General features: G+C 39.8%; 2 protein-coding genes across 4 annotated transcripts; both read left to right on the top strand.

Moving 5' to 3' along the window:
- Positions 1-640: 640 nt before the first annotated feature.
- Positions 641-6,543, top strand: LOC121674629 (serpin B4-like). Of its 2 annotated transcripts, none has more exons than XM_042049129.1 (8): positions 641-726; positions 1,917-2,101; positions 2,609-2,671; positions 3,281-3,409; positions 3,618-3,735; positions 4,048-4,190; positions 4,930-5,097; positions 5,236-6,543. In XM_042049129.1, the coding sequence occupies exons 2-8, from the start codon at positions 1,934-1,936 to the stop codon at positions 5,638-5,640; spliced, it is 1,194 nt and encodes a 397-aa protein (XP_041905063.1). In that variant the 5' UTR covers positions 641-726; positions 1,917-1,933; the 3' UTR covers positions 5,641-6,543. The 2 variants fall into 2 exon arrangements, with proteins under 2 accessions (XP_041905063.1, XP_041905062.1); XM_042049128.1 differs by having other exon boundaries at positions 3,221-3,409.
- A 148-nt stretch (positions 6,544-6,691) lies between these two features.
- LOC121674630 (ovalbumin-related protein X-like) lies at positions 6,692-19,326 on the top strand. 2 transcript variants are annotated; one of them, XM_042049130.1, is made up of 8 exons: positions 6,692-11,370; positions 12,401-12,585; positions 13,160-13,222; positions 14,510-14,638; positions 15,407-15,524; positions 16,325-16,467; positions 16,744-16,899; positions 17,643-19,326. In XM_042049130.1, exons 2-8 carry the CDS (start codon positions 12,418-12,420, stop codon positions 18,054-18,056), a joined length of 1,191 nt encoding a protein of 396 aa, XP_041905064.1. In that variant the 5' UTR covers positions 6,692-11,370; positions 12,401-12,417; the 3' UTR covers positions 18,057-19,326. The 2 variants fall into 2 exon arrangements, with proteins under 2 accessions (XP_041905064.1, XP_041905065.1); XM_042049131.1 differs by lacking the exon at positions 6,692-11,370 and having other exon boundaries at positions 11,660-12,585.
- The last annotated feature ends 649 nt before the right edge of the window (positions 19,327-19,975 follow it).

The following is a 19,975-nucleotide window of genomic DNA, read 5'->3' as shown; positions in this document are numbered from 1 at the left end:
ATAACTAAGTACTTGTAACAAACCAGCGTTGTAAGTGTTAGTGCTTGCATATACTCGTGCAGATACTTGCTCACCCACACACTATATCAACCTAAATGTGAAGAAAGCTTGTTTTTCAGAAAATAACACCAGAAATATACTACTTCTTATAAGTAGGTTGCTCTGTCCCTGCTGCCTATGCCTTGCTGAAGCAACATAAGACAATGATCAGACTTCCTCAGAGAAACAGACAAAAATGAGGAGTAATGAGAAGTCCTGGACTAAACTTAGGATATAGTTTAGCCCAGAACTAAATCAGTGGGCTGGTTATATCAGTATAATTGTTTCTACTACAAAAACCATATATTGCGTTCATTGGTGCCACTTCTGATGTCAAAACACATCAAAATTTGAAAAATTTACTTTTTACAGGTAAAACCCCCTCTGAAATCACCTTTGTTTCTAGGAGTTTGCTTTCTTTTTTTATAACTACTTAGAATTTTTTTACATCTTAGTATCCATTTAAAATTGTGACTACTTTCTGAACTCCTAGGGATATGGAAAAATTCAAGATTCCACAACAGGTCTCCTAATTATGCTAACTGGTTGCAACAGACAGGAATATGATTCATCATGAGTGAAATTTATGCTGCCACTGGGAGTGGCAATGGTTTTATATCCCATTGCTCCAGAGGCCCCATCAACAAGCTCGACTGTCAAGTTGACACCGTCAGTCCTGAGGAGAAGGTAAATATCTCCATGATCTTTAATTCTAAATGACAGAACTAGGAAATGTCTAAGGATTGATATGTCCATTAGTAATATACATGCATGCTTGGTACATCTATATGGCATGTGACATATTTTAAGAAAGTGAGAATATTTCCAAGTTGCATACATTAAAATTTATGGGCTGTGTGATGAATCTGTGCTTAACTCGCACAATGGAACTTCTAAACTTTCCAAGTGTGTGTCTAAAGATTAAAACCATTTGTCACTTCTTCTGTATGACCCAGACTAGTAATTTATAAGAGCATAATCTTTCTAAAATGCTCCATCTTTCAAATGTTTATATGGATAATTTAATTCTTCTTGTGTATTGGGGAAATATGTTTACTACATGTGTGGAGGAAATTATTCAGACACAGTTAGAATCAAATCAAAAGTGACTTAGAATAGTGCAACTTCTAAAATACTGAACTGACTTTCTTATAATCAGATGCTTCTACAACACTGTACTGGATGAAGACACTGGGAAAAGTCTGTCACAAGAAAGGAACTCTGTTCTAGGTCTAAGATATGAAGAGTTTTGCAGAACACTCAAGATGATCTCCTTGTAATTATTGTGATTGTAACTGAAGGGTGCTTGGAAAAAAGAGTTTCAGCTGCAGATGAAATAAAAAAATATGACTGAAATTTTCTACAACTGCACAATGTGTCTTAGTTGAAAATCTTACTAAATGAGCCTGTCTGTAGCTCCATTTTCTGTTGAATATTTGTTAAGCAACCAGTTTTAGAAGGATACAGTATGTGAGGCACAGCTGACTAATACAAAGTTTTTAGAGAGACAAAGAATAAGATATGATCAAGGGTGTAATTAATAAGTGCTATGCCTGGACAACTGAAGGCAAAACGATCAGGATATAAACTGAGCTGGCAGTGTGGTTAGGACAAAGTTAGGGCTGAGTGGCAAAGCCATAGCTTTTGAGTGAGCTGGAGAAGCAGCTCAACTCAGAATACTGTTTCTGCAAATGTGTTTCTTCTGCTATTCAGGGTGCTGGTTTCCAGATTCACTGTGAAATCCCAAATGTAATGAAAAGGGAATTTCCATGAAATACAGAATAATATAGCCAAGCTATTGCAAAAAACTTACCAGGGCATCTAAACATAGCAGGTGTAAGGATGAGAAGCCTAAATTATTTTTTCCCATGTTTCAGGTGACCACAGTGCCACGATGTGCTCTCTCAGTGCTGCCAATGCCAGGTTCTGTCTTGACTTTTTCAGAGAGCTGAGAAAAAGAAAAAGAAATGAAAACATCTTCTTCTCCCCGCTAAGTCTGTCAGCTGCCTTTGGAATGGTTGTCCTTGGAGCCAGGGGCAGCACACTAGAACAGATTGAGGAGGTAGGTCTTCTTTGCTTTGAAAAGGGAACAATGGCAAGATATGAGCCAAGAGGCTGGTTTTACCATCTGATACAATTCCTAACATCCAAAGGATTGATGCACACAGAGAGCCCTTTAAAAATACATTATGCTGTTCCTAATACCAAACTTCTTCAGGCTAAGCATTATTATTGAATTGACTGTTCAATGAATACACCAGTGCTAAAGAAAGTGTTTTGGAGGTATCCCTGCACTCCCCAGGGCTCGGAAGAGTTCCTTCCCTTTAATGTGGTTTTCTGCCTTCTCTGGACACCCAAAGCCTCCTTTCTCATGTAGAAAGATTTGAAAGATTTCATGCACTCACCATCTGCTAAAGCTACTTGTTCACTTGCAAGGATCTTATGGTAAAGAACAAAGGGGCCTTTCCCCAGGGACTATGTCTGGCTGTGTTTTGGGACAGGCTTGCAACACTGCTTTAGCTTTGGAGTACCGCCACTCAGCTGCATTCACCCAACATTTACATTGCAGGTCTTTCATTTCAGAGAAGTTTTGAGCAGTACAAGACAGGAAAACAGATACCCTTCTGAGGAGGTAAGACACAATTGCAGCTCTGAGCTGAAGCAACAGGAGCCAGTTTGTCAGCCTTTTTCCTTGAAGGCAATCACTTAATCAGAAAGCACAGCAGGGCTGATAAGCCTCTCCGTCTAGATTTGCAGACCTACTTATTACTGGTCCTTTATTAGTTATTTAAGGGGCCTTGTGAGATCACACATTTCAACAGCTTAGCCTTCTCATTACAGGTTTCTAACCAAAACAGCAGTGCCAATCTAAAATGTGATAAGTTCTTCAATTGCCACCTGCAAAAGTTTGACTACAGAGCATGCTAAAGGCACCTTGGAGCTTGCTTCTCCCAGTCTCTAGACCAGCAGCCCTTTGCTTAGAGTGCACAGAGACATCACTGTAGGATACAATGTAGTTTGGAGGTGAATTGGTGTGGGCCTGAAGGGGAACTGTTTTGTCATTCTGTACATCTGGCACGGGGGGATAGGTGGTGGTGTCCTGGTGCATTTATTCCAATGCCTCTATCAGCTGGGTGGAGTAGGGTTTCTCAAGCAGAGAGAGGCTGCAATTCACCCTCAGGTCCAACTTTGCATAGGAAAGATCAAGCCTACCACGAAACATCTGTTTTCCTGTTTGAAGTGTGAAGAAGATGAAGGAGTCCATTCCCAGTTCCAGGCTCTGTTGGCTGAAGTCAGTGAACCCGGACCAGGCTGTTGTCTCACCATTGCCAACAGGCTCTTTGGAGAAATTACTTATCCATTCTTCCAGGTAAGTGACTGTGGTGTCCCTTGTAACAGCTCCTAGGAGTGGGGAGCTCAGCAGAATGTCTTCTGTCATAAAGCACAAAGGGGCATATGCCTTTTTCACTCATTTCTTTCTTGCTGGTCTACTACATGGAATTATCCTGAAGCCATGAAATCATCTATCTTATAAACTCATTGCATTGCAATAAACTTCTGCAATTTGTACTTTCCAGCAATACTTGGATTCCACAAAGAAATTCTATCGAGCAGAACTGGAACCAGTAAATTTTAAATACACTGAAGAAGAGGTCAGAGACAAAATTAACTTCTGGGTTGAAAATGAAACAAAAGGTAAAGAAAAAATGTGCAGGTTGGCTTGCAGTTGAACCACTTAGGAATATCACTCTCCATTTTTTTCCAAAGATAGCAAGATTTTTATGTATTAAACACCTGCACTATTTTTTTTTCTCAATAGGAAATAAATGTAGTAAGAGGAACAAAAATACTTTGAGTTCCTTGTTTTCAAGGCTGTACATAAATTTCTTGTCATTTGTCTGACAGAATTATACCACTTTTCAATTTTAAAGAAATTACTATTAATAGTCGAAGTCAGCTGATTGCCAGAACAAAGTAATAATTCTTCTTAATTCATTATTTTTAAAGGTAAAATCAAAGACCTATTTGCTGCTGGTTTTATTGATCCCTCTACTGTACTTGTCCTGGTCAACGCTATCTATTTTAAAGGAAAGTGGGCAGTAGAATTTAAGAAAGAAGACACAAAGGAAACATATTTCCACCTGAACAAGGTACAGTATGGGCAGGAACTGAAGCAGCTGGGGGATGGAGGTCAGATGTCTGTCTCCTGTACCAACAGAAGAGGGCTTTTCTCCTTTCTGTTATCCCAAGACAAAACAGTGGTCTTCTGTCAGAACAGAAGGCTGTATTTCTGTCCATTTTCCTAACCAAATATGTAAATGTTTTTACCAATTCATATCAGAAGTTGTTCTTCTGCAGCTGAGATCCTTGTTGGACCAAATCCACTGAGTACATGCACTAACTTTGTTGGGGATTTTGCAGCTAAGTGTGCTGTTTCAAAAATAGTCTGCTCTCGAGATTGAAACTGAGGATTCTGTTTCTCTGCTACTATTTACGAAGAGAACAGTACGTGCTTTCGGGAAAAAATATACTCAAGGCAAATTATCTCAGGGGAATGTATGCATTATTCATGACAAATTTAATTTATGGTTGCATCAGATGTATCAGTTTCCTCATCTGACGCGCCAAAAAAAAGAAGGGTGTAACAATGAAGTTGTGAGTAAAGTAATTTGGCACCATTAGAAAGGGAAATGTAGCTTTTATGCTTCTAAAACGGATAACTTCATTGGGACTACAGCTGAGAGGAACACATCAATGTTACAAGTACATTAAACCCATGACCAGTTTAAATAATGCTTTTGAACTGAACTCTAACCTCAATACTGAAACCAATTAAAACCAAGGTGATAAGTTTTGTATTTTCCGATTAATATGTTTCATGTGTTTCAGAATGAGAGAAAGACAGTGCAGATGATGTTTCAAGAAGGGTATTTTAACATGGCCATCATAGAGGAACTGAAAACAAAAGTCATAGAGCTCCAATACTTCAATAATGAACTAAGCATGTTCATTCTTCTTCCTGAAGATGACTGTGAGGACTTCAGTGGCCTAGAACAGGTAACACTTTGTTTTCTGTCTAGTACTGTACATAGAGAGTACTGCTCCAGTGTGGTCAGAAAACAAGTGGGAAAAACTGGACTTCCTTTCCTTGCATTCATTGTGGTGCCAATCATTACTATCAATACCCCCTTACAGCTTGAATGTGCCCTCACCTATGAAAAACTTGCAGAATGGACCAGCTTGGCTACGATGCAACCGCTGAGAGTGAAGGTGTACCTGCCCCAGTTCAAGATGGAGGAAAGTTATGTTCTCAACAACACTCTCAAGGAGATGGGAGTAATGAATGTTTTTGACTGGGGAAAAGCTGATTTGTCAGGAATCTCTATGAAAGATGGCTTGGTTGTGTCCAAGGCCATCCAGAAGACAATCGTGGAAGTCAATGAAGAGGGCACTGAAGCAGGTTGTGCCATGGGGCTTCTTGCAATGCCTCTGTGTCGCCCAGTAACTTACGAGTTCAAAGCTGACCATCCATTCCTCTTCCTCATCAGACACAACCAAACCAACACCATTCTCTTCTTTGGAAGATATTCCTCTCCTTAAGAGGAGGTTATATTGGAAATTAGATCTTTCTCCCCACTTACATCCCAACTGGCAAGCAGTAAGGACAAAAGAGAAAACAAAAGACATTTCTCTAGATTTTATCCCGAAGTCTGGTTTGCTGTAAATAAAAAGACTTTCTGAGAAGACCCAAATTAAAGATAAAACCCTAAACCCTGTGAACCTTAGGGATGTTTTACTTTTAGGAGGCCTTACGAAAATGACACCTACCTTAAAATACACTATGTGGTATTTGCCAAAAGGCTGTAGTGCTCTAGAGACATCTGCAAAGAAAATTTTACTTTGAGTCTTTCCTAATGCAGTATGGATCCAATAAACCCATGACTTTAGTGCCCTAAAGATAAGTGACACATTCTCTCACATGAAGTAGACAGGAGGATAGGGATCTGCACTAAAAGCATAACCTCAGGTACTTGGTCTCTTTTAGCCTTACCTAGCTAAGGTCTCAAAGAAAATACCACTTTATAGGGGAGTAGCAAAGTATTCCTTCAGGCCTCCTATTAAATATTGATTGGAGGCAGTATTTCAAGCTGGAGCTGTCAGGGTTTGTTCTCAGAGAGCAGAGAAGACAGAATATTTTTTGGTGTAATTTTGCTTGTTCTGAAGAAGGGAAGACCCATTGCTTATTTTTTTTCTGTGAAAAACCCTATATGTGTAAGAAAATTCTCCAACTTCTTTATAAACTTCCCCATAACAAAGACAGAGTTTCAGAGTAATGGGACAATTTTCTGACAAAGCCTGCTGTGTGATGACTGGGAATGATACACATAATTTCCACATCCGCCATTCTCACTCTAAAAGCCAGCTCTGTTTTTCCCTCAGGTAGTGTGAGTTTCTTGTCCCAGCTGTTTTATTCATTATTAACATAAAAAAATTTAAAAATCTATGGGGATGGTATTTATATGGGTAACCTGTGTTTGTTTTATTATTTATTATTATTATTATTTATCATGATAAACCCACTGCAAGCTAAATATTAAATGTAGTAGTCTGCAGAATTAAGTGGACAGAGGATTAGTCTAATATAGCAAGTACAAATAGTGATAATCCTTTTCAAAAATGTAGATGACACTGAAGTCTACCTTCCACTTTTAAATAGTCATCATGCTGAGTTTAGGCACTGGACAATTCATTAGGGTGCATAAACCCTGAGTCTGTTCCCTCTGTTACGTGACCACTATTAGTTGCCTGACTTGGGGAGGAGCAGTTCTCTGGGACGCAAACCAAGAGGAAAATTTCTGGTAAAGCTAATTTGCTTGCTGATGATCTAGTTCCCTAAACCACCTCCTGGATGTTGTGCAGTAGGTGGTAGGAAGGAATAGCACAGGGTCACAAGAAGGGAGCAGCCTGCCCAGTTTGGCAGCAGGCAGTGTCCAAAATCCACAGGTACATGAAGAATACTTGCTTTTATAGGAAAAATATTCCACTCTTTAATGACTCACTTCTCCTCTTCCTGTTACTCACTGATGGGGAGAAGGTAAACACTGCGAGCATACTGGTGCCATTGTAGAACTGATGATTCAAAGGGCTCTTCCAAATGCTGAGATAGGTAGGAAAAATTACAGATTGAATTGCTAAATAAAGCAGGCCCATTATAGTCTGTGGAGATACCTCATATGGCTGCAATTGCAGTATGAAATACAGCCTGAAATAGTAAAATTACCTGTAGAGACACAGTTTTCATATCAATTAGCTGGTAAGAGAACACAAAACACAGGGTGTTAGCTCTGATAAATAAAGTATGCAAAAACCAGCTATACATGTTTTTCAACAACTGCCATTGGAATTTTATGTAGATCTGGTTTGTCTTCACTATAAATTACTTAGGTTAAAATTAAAAAAGAGTATGAACCAGATTAGAATTTATTAGCTTGCACAATCAGGCCTATATATTTTCAGATAAAATGTAAAAGAAAAAATTAATGTGATAAAGGCAAGTGCTTTAAGATATTATCCCCAAAAGCACGAGTCTCACAACAGGAATTCTGTATTTCAATTGTAATTTTGTTTTACAATTTTTATTAAAAAAACTTGCTCTAGGGATATCTAGATAATTCAGAACCAGCAACAAAATATAGTGTAAATTATAATAAAAAAATCTATCTTCTCCTTATGTCATCATTTTTTCTTATTGCCATTTTAATCTACAAGACATCTAAAAAATGTGGTGGCAAAACACCAGAAGCTGGAAAGTAGTCCCCTGCTGCTCTTGTAATGGTAGCAGTTCCTAGTGGGGAGGGCAGTGCTCCCACAAAATCAGAGATGTTTACTTAAAAATATAAGCTAAGCCCTCTACTCTAGCAGCAAATGCTTCTTCTGTGGGAAACTGTAGCTTGTAAAAGTGCAATGCCAAATGATAGAGCTTGCAGAGCAGAGAAAAGTTGGAAACTCCAAATGCTGTCTGGAGCAGATATATCCATGAAGGGCCTTTCCCTGCCTCCTCGCCAGGGACAGGCTCGATGCCAAGTGTTGAACCACGCCAGCACACATGACAGCCTACAAATGTGTAGACTGGCAAAAAGCAAAGCAAAAGATATCAAATACTATTTGCATAATGAACCATGGAAAGGTACACACATTTGTCCCACACTAGAAAGATCTGTGTCTTTCACAGTCTGATTACTGAGTGACTCTTGATTTACATATTCACATTTCCACTGAACTCTATTCTCTCCGATGGTTGCAGTTCTCCCGAGTTTTCTCTGAAATTGTGCTTTTCTTTAAACAGTTTCTTAGTACCCATGTATAACATAATTTTTATTATATCTTCAAAAGCTTTGCAATGGATAGACAAGAAGAGTAAAAGGAGATTTTAGGATTGCCACTGAAAAAGCCAAAGAGGGCAGCTTTGAGTCACACTTCACCTCCACCCCCATATGAATAAGACTAGTGTTTATTTCCCTCAAAATCTAACTGGTAGAAGGTTTTATGGTAGGAAGTCCTGGTTCCTTATGACACCAGTAAGAAAGACACTCAGGTGCAGTAAAGTGCACAGTCTGTGTGATGCAGATGGACAGGCCACCCAAAGCACAAGCAAACATTACTCTCAAACACTGCCCAGTAGTGCCTGAGCCACCAGAAGAAATTAAATGTGAAAATGAGAACAGAGAAATGCTGGAAAGAGCTGTTTTCCCAGCTCCTTGGTGTCTCCTTTTTTATGCCAACATCAGGGAAGAGGGGCAAACACCACGTATTGGTTTAGGCACAAAGGGCATCAGAGTCCTTGCTCAGCCCTTTTTTGGGACAAACATGGATATGAAACAGATTTTAACTCGTTTGTCTTGCTTTGTTTGCAGTACTACACTTGTAGCTTTTGAATTTCAGGAGAAGCATCTGTTTTTCCCAGGCAAAGTTACGAAAGAGCAGTTGTTTCTTGGTGACTGCATACAGATAGCCAATGGTGATCAGAATTTGCATCTACTCCTGGGCTGATTCAACCACTTTTGCACTAGCAGTTGATGTATTAAAAATGCCCAAAATTAACCCAAGGTTTTGCAGTTACAGACTGTTTTCTGGAGAAGTTGTACTGCCCCAGCCATGATTACTGGCAGAACCAGACTTTCTTTCTTCCATGAGCTTTTCTACTTTGGATGTTTTAAACCATCTTGCCTGTCTTGGCAAAGTAGTTTTTCACATTAGGGTAGATTACATAATTCAGTAACTGAGCAGTTTTCTGATGTTCAACCACTGTACCTGCGCGTAGAGATTGTTGTGGTGAGCGTGTTCCATAGGTAGACATATGAAATGTAGAGTGTACAAAGAAGGCAAATATATTACATGGGACAGCAAACCAGAAAGACCTACATGCCCCCTCCCAGAAGAGTTGGTGTAACAAAATGTTTTTTGAGAAAATCTTGGACATTGTGCAAAGAGATGGCCATTTTAGCAGTGTTGGTTGGGTTCTTCCTGGACAATCTCCACAGAGGTCCACACAAACAGATTGAACCATAGCCTGCAAAGGAATGTGGGTACCCAGGAAAATTCTTCATGGAAGCCCTAAAGATGTGCTTGAGCAGCTGCTGAGCAATAGCTGGAACTCTAATGTGAATATGTGAAAATGGGAGAATAAGAAAAGACACATGACAGCCCTTTGCACACAAAACCTGTGCCCTCAGGCAGTAATGGTTTGATAAGTATGGATAAAGTAAAAGCTACAGCAGCCCAGGTCACAGAATAAGGAGCATTGAACAAGGTGAGAGGAAAGCTCCTTCTTATCTTCAGCTTTTCCCATCCTTATTGCTGCTACAACATCCTCATTCTGAATTGGGAAACTAAAAGCCACCCCAATTATCAGGCTCTGCACACACATCCCTGCATTTCAGCAAAACAAACAGCACTGTTAAGGATAAAGTAGCTCCCATTCCCTTTCACAGAGGGTGCACCTACTGTTGTATGCTCTGTGACTTAATATGTACAAATTTGTATTTCTCTTATCCCCATCGCCTTTACAGATGCCAGATTTGTTTTTTTACTGTTCATCAAGTCTATTATTCAATAAAGAGTAATAGCTTTTTACAATTGAATTATATTTTATATTGTGCATTATGATTGTCTAACAGACCATGAATGTTCCTGCAGACAGATTCTGTAGCTTATTCACCTGCCATAGTTACAAGGTATGGAAGATCTATGAGAATGGCCTGTGCAACTACCATGGGCCTTGTTGCCATGACCTGCACAGAATGAAAATTAAAAGCTGACTCTCAGTCATCCTTTAAATCCCACTGGCTGGTTTACACAAATTTCTGAATACCTGAATACTCTGGGGTCAGGCTTACAGCCCAGGAAATAAGTAATTCCTGACCGTTCCTCAAATCTCTTCCTCTTCCATGCCTATCTTCAGGCCTCTAAGTCATCTCAACACTGTTGTTCTAAATGTTTTCATCAAAATGAGGTTTTAGCAAAATGTGCTCTCTCCTCAGAGCCCTTCTCCCCTCCTCCTGCACACCTATGCTATAGACCCTCATAGTTAGACCTCAGGTAACATACTGTAGTCTCACCTAGGCAAAGAAATAGATGTGGCTGTACTTTTAACAAGTACAAGCTATACACCACACCAGTCTCTGGACTCCAGGAACATAATTCTGCATTTTGTCAGATCAAAGCACCTTTCAGTGCTACTTAAGTCTTGAAAAATAAACAGAAAGTTTTGGGTTCTAACGTGGAAAAAAAATCCATTTCAAAGCCTTCTCAATAGAATGACCATCCTGCAGCTGGCTTCGCTCGGAATTACATTATTTTGGCAAGGTCAGATGGCCACCATTCCTGAGGAACTTCCCTCTGTCCCACTGCACAGATGCTGCAGTGGGTCATTGCATATCTACCAGACTTCCAGCAGTTAGCCCAGCATCCACCTTTCCCTTCATGATTTGTGGGAGTACTGTGTTAGACTGATTTCAGCACTGACAGTGCCTCACAGCTGAGGAGAAGAGAAAGTTACAGCAAAAGCTTAAATAATTCTTTTTTAAATCCAGTTTTACTTCAGTAAATAAAGGTTGGCTTGCTGAAGACAGAGTACCAGCGTGAAACTGCTCTGCTCAATGTTTCAAAATGCAATTAATCAAGAGGTTGTGACAAAAGGCAGTGAGTGAAAAGATGACTTCTTGAAGGCAACAGTGGGAGTGTCTCAAATCGTGCAGTATATATCACCAACAGCTCAGGGAGCTGTTTAGGTTCAGCTGGATTATTACATGCCTCTTTGAAGTCTGTGGGGTAAGTATTTCTCCAAGAAAATGTCATTTCTAATTTGTATTCTTTAAGATGTACAAAAAAGTGATACTATATTTAAGAACTTTAAGGTAAATATGACAGGTATGTAAAAAGACAGCATATACAGTAATTTTGCCTTGCCTTATCAATATATCTTGCACTGTTTGACTGTCAAATACTTTTAAGTGTGCAAAATATGTGGCTTGTGCACCACAGCATTGAGTAGAAAGAGTTCTTTTTCACTGAAAATCTGTTGTCACATCAAAACTATCCTTCTATAATTTTAATCATTGGGAATAAAGGCATTTCTCTTTTCTCAATCTCGCTCCCTGCCAAAACCCATATATTCTATATATATTTATATATGTGTGTGTATACATATATATATGTAAATATATGCATGCTTGTGCTAAAAACCATCAGCAGAGATTAAATATCTGAAACAGGACTACAGGACAGAACCCCCCTTAATTTATATGTCAGCATCTAAGCAACTGGCTGGGTTTACAGAGCAATTTACTCTTATTATTCCTATAAATTAGAGGAAAGTAATCTCCAAATTTGTGGCTGGTTGTACTAAGCAACAGTAAGAAGTGTATAAAGAGTATAGTGAGTTGACCACATTTGATTTAAAGTTCAAGAGCAGCCACAGAAGAAATGAAATATTAAGTTTGCATTGTCTCAAACACCATTCAGAACCCTCTGGATGGCCACAGGGAAACTCATCCATTCAATGTTATATTTATCCTATCGAAGGGTGGATGAAACTTTCTATTTCCTAAAAGGCAAGTATAAGGTACTATCTTGCTAATGAGATAGTATCTCGCCAAAAGAAAGCAAACACATGTTCAGATATAAATGGGTCAGGAGTTGCAATATTTCTAATGATCACAGAATTTGTAGGCTTCACCTCATTCACTGGTTCAGCATCACAAAACCAGCAATGAACTGGCAGTTTCTGGGCTATTGGCAGTACTTTTCAAAACAAGCACCTCATATCATGACCATAAAGTCATATTTCTCTTTGCTCTAGGTAACACTGATTTCACAATGGGTTCCATCAATGCAGCAAATGCAGAATTTTGTTTTGATGTATTCAAAGAGGTGAAATTTCACCGTCCCAACGACAACATCTTTTATTGCCCCCTGAGCATGATTGCAGCCTTGGCCATGGTCTATCTGGGAGCAAGAAATAACACTGAGTATCAGATGGAGAAGGTAAGCTACATAAAGGGGTACAAACTCTCTTTGACCCCATTCAAAGAGGCAGCAGATTATCCATTTATATCTCCCAAACCTGCCTAGAAAAAGAATGGCTTTCCAAACTGTGAGGTTTGGTTCTGGAGCTACTTTTCACTTACTGCATTTCCCCATGAAGGGCAAGAACAGCCTTTGGTTTTCATTAAGAAAGAGCAGTTTTGGAGAATGGTTAAGGCAGGTCTCTTGCTTCAGCTTATATTATCTCACAGACCTGATTCCTTCCAGGTGGAAAGGACAACCTGAAACATACGAAAGATGAAATGTTCAGAAAACAAGAGTCAGAGTTATAAATACAATGCAGTAAGGCTGTAGCTGATTTATAGATCGAATGCCATTAACTGGTAAAGAAGGGATTTAAGCTGAAGATCACCGTCACAAATTTTCAGTGTGGCACCTGGTTTAAAGCTCACATGAAATTTCTCAGTTCATCCATGTGCTAATCAGACTTGGTTAGTGAAAACCTACAGTTTTAGCACAAACATCAGTGACTGTCAGTGGACTTCACAAACCCAATTTCTACTTTCAATTGCAGGTTCTTCACTTTGACAAAATTGCAGGACTTGGAAGTATGCAGACCAAGGTACAGAAATCTAAGGTACATTGATTTCTCTTTCACATTTTTCCTGAGAATAGACTGTTTTAATTGTGCTTCTAGTAGGTTCAACACCTTCCCAAACCTTTGCTAATTCTCTTAAGAGATGTAAGTTAAAAAAAAGTACAACAAACTACCAAATCCCAAAGAAAAACAGCAACAAAACAAATGCCAAGCAAAAAACCAACAACAAAAACAAACAAACAAAAACCCCAAAACACCACCAGAAAAAGAAGGCTGCACATATTGTAAGTGACAGGATGCTTTGGGCACCAGGATGCACTTTTATGTAAATGAACTCCACTCCTGCAGATGCTGGTGGGGTACTTGAAAGGGTCTCAGTACCTGAAGCCAGGGTACAGTAGGCAGACTTGCAGCTGAGACCCCAAAGTGGGACAGGAAGATGCTACAGTAGAAAAGAGCCCAGAATCCTCAAAGGATGGAAAGTAACCACACTCTTACAAAGCTACAGGGACTTTTCCAGACTCCAGTTCCCACCTCTACCCCAAGAGAACCATGAGGGGTCCCAAGGTACTGGGATACCACCTGTATGCTTTTGCCCATCTGCTGCCTCTGTAAAGGTAACAAAAGCCCTGGAGCCTGGTCTGTCCCCATTCACTTGGGATCCAAAACACAAGGAGGGACTTAAAAAAAGATGAGACTTTTTTTTTTGATAAAGGTAGTATCTAAAGCTAGAGCATTTAGGGGCTCATTAAGCATTTAGAAAGGAGCAGTTCAACACAATTATTCTCAAAAAATAAAGTCCCAGCTACTGTTTATCATTGTGCAATTTCCTTACATGCTTTTAGCCTGTGTCACCTGGAATACCGTTCTTGGGACTTGAGACAGGTGATTCATTTTTTCACTGTTTCAAGACACTTCCTGACTCCCTTGCCATCTAGCTCTCTTCTTCCATCTGCAGCTTCTGCAAAAAACTGTCATGGAAATGCAAGCAGCAGCTGGGAATTAGAGGCTGTGTATCTATGACAAGTCACCAGTTGCACTAATTAACACCTGCATTTTTCTTTTTTCCACCTCATTCCTGAGCTACGTGATTTCAGATTCATCAGTGAAGTTTTTTGCTTGTTGCCACTAGCCTGTGAATGAATTCTACATCATTAGTTGCTTATGCTGAACATCCCTCCCACGGAACTCTCAGACTGTATTACATGTTCATTTGCAAATGTTCAAACACTGTGTGTTTTCCCATGTTATTTGTACCTGATTAAAAAATCCTCTTATAAAATAACCTAAGAGCTGTGCTTTTCTGTCTTCTTATCAACAACTCAGTGTGGCAAGTCTGTCAATATCCACCTACTGTTTAAAGAAATCCTCTCTGATATCACTGCACCCAAAGCCAATTATTCACTCCACATTGCCAACAGACTTTATGCTGAAAGGACGAGTCAAATCCTACCGGTAAGTGATCTTTTGCTAAACCCTGTATAATTCTGTAATCCAGGAGGACTGGCCAGAGCAGGTGATCAGTTAATCCAATGGTCCCTACTGGTGTGGATTTGCATGGCTTTTGCCTTTGCCATGGCCCTGGCAACAGTCTAAATGGAAAGCAATTTGAGGCAAAAATATGGCCCTATTAAAAAATGAATGGAGTAATAAACAAAATTATTAGTAATGTAATTTAGCATTCCCCACTTGCTCCCCCAATGCATTTCATTTTACTTGGTTGCTTGATTTTTTTCCAGAAAATAATTTGACTTTGAGGTGAGTTTTCAAGCAAAGAAAATGCCAAAAACAAATTTTGAAAGTGTCAAAATCTTTCTTTCACATTTCCAAAACAAAAGATACAAATATTCTAATCGAAGGAACTTCTTACCTTTAAAAATAAGGAAAAATGCTTCAAAAAAAGGAAGTGGACTTAAAGATAATAAGACAGTCTGAAATGAACCTGAAAACAGTGGGTTTGGATTAGACTTTCTTCCTGAAAATACTTAAACTTCTGTAATATATGCTCTTAGCTGGTCACATAGTAAAGATGTCAGTTCTGAAATTGTCATAAAACACAATAATTTTTCTGGCTCACTTTTTGCAGATTCATTCAGGAAATAAGCAATGAGAACACCTTAACCATGACATCACTATAAAAATCCTATTAGCCATATTTTATTTCACTTTCATACTGTTTTAAAAAAATTACTAGTTTGGTGGCTACAATTGGTGTCTTTACAGATCTACTTAAAATGTGTGAAGAAACTGTACAAATCTGGTCTAGAAATGGTCAACTTCAAAACAGCATCTAATCAAGCCAGACAGCGCATTAATTCCTGGGTGAAAAATCAGACAAATGGTAAGTCAGACAAGATTATGAAATATACTTCCCTCTGACAACTGTATTTTAGCAATCTCTGAGAAGACTAAACATTAGTGGAGAAATTTCCTCCTCCTGTCCCCATTAGTGGATATTTTCTGTGGAAAGGTATAACTCTATTGCACCTGTGTGGCAGTGACAGAGTGCTTTAAATCCATCTGGCAAGGAAGGGCAGAGGTGCCACTATATGCACACATAATATGCACACTTTATATGCACAATTTTTTTGTCTGGAGAGCTTAACTCATGCAAGGTTAGTCCCAGCTTCTCTAGAATATTGGCATAATTTACAAGGATGTGCTGGAAGATAAGAAGTGGACTTCCAGGGGAGAAAGTAATGCACACTAAGCTGATGGTGGGAAATAAATGTTTCAGAATCTGGTGTGTATTTATTGTGTGTGTGTGGGGGGGGGTGTTGGGGGGGGGGAAACGAGAGTGAACTGTGAGAAAGAAACACAGTGAGAAAGAGAAAATCTGTGTTGGTCCTTCCCTCTCCCTTTCCTTCTTATCTGTATAAATCTTTTTTTTTTTCCAAGCATTGGTTAGAAATATTCCTAGGGATCTATAAAACTCTTGAACCTACCTGTCCTCTTGCAGAAATGTCTGGCCAGATGACAGTCTTTCTGTGTATTATTAAATCATCCTCATGAACCTTAATTCCATGTGCAGACTTTTGGAGAAGGAAAAACCAAGTGAAGGAGCAGTTTATTGATTGACTTCTGAAACACAAGACTACTGCTATGAAACTTACCACTCTGTGCCCTGCTTCTCTCTTACAGGACAGATCCAGGATTTCCTTGAACCAAGCTCTGTTAATCTCCACACTGCGCTGGTCCTTGTGAATGCCATTTACTTCAAAGGGATATGGAAAACTGCATTTAAGGAAGAAGACACTCGAGAAGTGCACTTCAATGTGACAGAGGTAGGAGGGCACAGACACACTTCTGGCCAGCTGTGTATTTGTGGTATTTACAATTCTGTTGTCATCGGCTGGGTGATTTACCTGGGTCCCTCGCTGTCAGATTTACAAAAGCTGTGTCTGACAGAGCACACCAGCAGGTGAGACAAAAATGGAGTCACAGGTCTTCTCCAAAGGCAGTGTGATTGAGTCCTGTCCTTTCACAGGCCTTGTACATTTGTCTGACCAAAGGAAAGAATTGCTCCCACATGACATCATCTCACATTTCTGATTTTGCAGCAAGAGAGCAGACCCGTGCAAATGATGTGTCAGAACGGCACCTTCAAAGTGGCAAGAGTGGCTGAAGAGAAAATTAAGATCCTGGAGCTTCCATATGCCAGTGGAGAGCTGAGCCTGTTGGTGCTGCTGCCTGATGACATCTCTGGCCTGGAGCAGGTATGGCCCTGGCAGGGCAAGCAGAAGATTTATGACTTCAGTGGAGCTTGGCTGCTGTCAGACCTTTTGCTGACCATTGACATCCCAGCTGCCCACACCATGGCTGTGCTGGGCAGGCAGGGGAGCACAAAATCTGCCCAGGTGCTTCCAGGTGCTCAGGCAGAGCCTCTTAGGAGAGTCCTGAACTCAGTTTTATAAGATGAAGGTAAAGCAGTGTAGGGCTGCTGCAGCCCTGCAGAAGAGGATGAGTAAATGGGCAGTGTTACAAAACTATCTATCTGTACTCAAGTAAGGGAAAAGTTAATGCAGTCTACAGTATATGAACAATTACTCTTATTTCAGCAATATTTTAAAATTATAAAGTAGAGTTATTAAATATGTAGAAGAGTTTGCATTTGTTAGGTACTATAAACTGTAGGTAAATTTTCATGTCCTTTTTTTTGCAATCTCTTTCACAAGCTGACTAATTTACTAGGCTGTGAAACTGTTGGGTTGTACCTAATGAGACACAAGATTAGTTGGACAAAAGGGGATGTATCAAGTTGGTAAAGAACTGAATAAAAGGAGAGTGACAGGCAGTACTATAGAGGCAATTAATAAACTGCAAGAAGGATGTCAATAGGAAGCGCTTCAGGAACCATTCTGGTTGGGGTTTTACTTTTATCATAGCCTTGATAGAAATGAATGGTACGAAGAAGTTGGATTTGCATCCCAGGCATTTAATTCCCTGCCTCTCTTTGCAGCTTGAGAACAAAATCAGCTTTGAAAAACTTACAGAGTGGACCAGTTCCAAGGTGATGGAAAAGAAGAGAGTGAAAGTGTACCTCCCACGCATGAAGATTGAAGAGAAATATAACCTCACATCTGTCTTAACATCCTTGGGTATGACCGACCTGTTCAGCCCCTCGGCCAATCTCTCTGGCATCTCTTCAGCAGAGAGCCTGAGGATATCTGAGGCCATCCATGAAGCGTACATGGAAGTCACTGAAGAGGGCACTGAAGAGGGCACTGAGGAGGCTGGGTCAGCAGATGACACAGAAGACATCCAACACTCTTCGGAGTTTGAAGAGTTTAGGGCTGACCACCCATTCCTTTTCTTGATCAAACACAATCCAAGCAACATGATCCTCTTCTTCGGTAGATATTGTTCTCCGTAAAGAGAAAAGGGCTGGAAATAATGCTTGCCTACCCCCTTTAGTATTCTAGTATAATCTCATATCCTCACTATTTTCTCCAAGTGGAAATGCTACTCTAAGTCATGACCTTTCCTGAAGCTTCCATAGCAAAGACGCACCTGAAGGTGAGGAAATAGCAGCGTGTTTGCTCCTTTCCCTTCTCAGACTGGTTTCAGTGTTGATTGAGCCCAGCAAAGACTGAGCCCACAGAGAATAGAGGCACTCACAAGCCAGGCAGGGGTCAAATGAATGGGTTTCACTTGAAGAACTAGTTGCAGACATGCCTCCAAGTCTTTGGTATGCCATTACATGGAAAGCCATGGGCTATGCTCAACCCACTCCTTGGTTCTATCCTGCTAGCAAACCCATGTTGCTCCTGAAACACCAGCTTTTAGATCCCCAGTCTGGAGGAGATGCTTGTGGACAAGATTCTGCTATGCAGGGTATTATTTGGTGCCCACATAAATTTTTTTTTTACTTAACTGTTGGGAAATGGTGCACATATCCACCATCACCACAGCTGTCCTCTCACCTGAATACTGAATTTCTTTCAGTGGTTCTCCAAAGTCATGGAGAGTTTCCCTTCCACTGCGGAATGTGCAAGGACATCTAACTTTCTCTAGGTGCAGTTGTGCCTTGTCACAGAGTATAGATTCAAAACCTGAAACATGGATATCTGGGTGATCCAGATGATCCAAGACTCAGAACTGCCAGGCAAAAGAGTTGTCTGAATTCTTGTTTAAAACACTGTAAGTCACTTCAAATTTGAAAGCATTTTGGTTTTTGTGAAAAATCCTGTAAGTGGTGTTAAAGAATCTGATCTCCGCGTGAGTTTTGTGAAAAAACACAGCTTTTGAAATAATTTCTGTCTCTGTTGATCTTGCTTAGCAAGTAAATTTCAATTTGTTCCTGGAAAGCTTTCAGATGTTAAAAACTCAAATACATTATTATTCCATGAATGTAGCTGGTCTTCTCTATTCCCATGATAGTCAAGAATACATCTCCTGTTTTCAAGAAATACATGAGAATTCTAATATTCTCTTTTTTTCCTCTGTGTCCACTAGCATCTCCAAATATGGATCTTTGGCACAATATTACGACCTGTTTTCATTCTAATCACATATTACTTATTTTGATGCATATAATTGATTTTTTTCTTAAAATAATAAAAGAAAGTTAAAAATGCTTGTCATGAAATTATGTGAATTTTCCTAATTTTCTGGATGACAAACCCTTAAAAATATTGTTACATTGGTAACTGTTGTGAGCAGAAAGGGATTTAGTACCAAATCCTCCTGTTTTTAGAATGAATAAAGTATGTAGATATGAAGTTTCCTACACATTTATGAAATAAATGAATGCACATATCTAGAGTTTGATTCCTTTCTGTAGTACAGATTACCAAGAAATAGCCCAATGGAATATTAACTTGTTTTTATTTTTTTTTCAATACAGTTCCAGTGGGCATTAAAGATGAACTGATGATTAGTCAGATAAATATTTCAAGCAAAAATTATTCCAGCAACTCTTCCATTTAAGATGATGAAATCATCTGAAAAATCATATGGCTCCAAGGGCTTAAGAAAGAATAAGTAGATGGACAACTCTTAGGCCAAGCATTTCCCCACTGAGAGTTTTGAGAGTTCTGTTGTTAGTATCAGCTATTCCAATTATAAGGGACAGGGAAACCCTGGATATATGTATAAACTGGGGAACAAGACACTACAGAGAAGCCCCACAGGAAGGGACCTGGATGTCCTGGTTGATGGCAAGCTGAACATGGGTCAGCAGTGCCCTGGCAGCCAGGAGGGGCAGCCCTGTCCTGAGGGGCATCAGGCACAGCATCGCCAGCTGGGCAAGGGAGGGGATTGTCCCACTGTGCTCTGCACTGGGGCGGCCTC

This window comes from Corvus kubaryi, unplaced genomic scaffold (genome assembly GCF_017639235.1).
Source record: "Corvus kubaryi isolate FWS band 111438036 unplaced genomic scaffold, C.kubaryi_AGA036_p1.0 69, whole genome shotgun sequence".
NCBI lineage: Eukaryota > Metazoa > Chordata > Aves > Passeriformes > Corvidae > Corvus > Corvus kubaryi.
The sequence above is the reverse complement of the archived record's forward strand: the minus strand, read 5'-3'. Positions and strand labels throughout refer to the sequence as shown.

Bases quoted from the DNA above. Each gene is read 5' to 3' on its own strand.
- LOC121674629 (XM_042049128.1), top strand. From the start codon at position 1,934: ATGTGCTCTCTCAGTGCTGCCAATGCCAGGTTCTGTCTTGACTTTTTC. The intron at 3,736-4,047 runs GTAAAGAAAAAA...TTATTTTTAAAG, and splicing joins GGTTGAAAATGAAACAAAAG to GTAAAATCAAAGACCTATTT. The intron at 4,191-4,929 runs GTACAGTATGGG...CATGTGTTTCAG, and splicing joins CATATTTCCACCTGAACAAG to AATGAGAGAAAGACAGTGCA.
- LOC121674630 (XM_042049130.1), top strand. From the start codon at position 12,418: ATGGGTTCCATCAATGCAGCAAATGCAGAATTTTGTTTTGATGTATTC. The intron at 15,525-16,324 runs GTAAGTCAGACA...TCTCTCTTACAG, and splicing joins GGTGAAAAATCAGACAAATG to GACAGATCCAGGATTTCCTT. The intron at 16,900-17,642 runs GTATGGCCCTGG...CTCTCTTTGCAG, and splicing joins ACATCTCTGGCCTGGAGCAG to CTTGAGAACAAAATCAGCTT.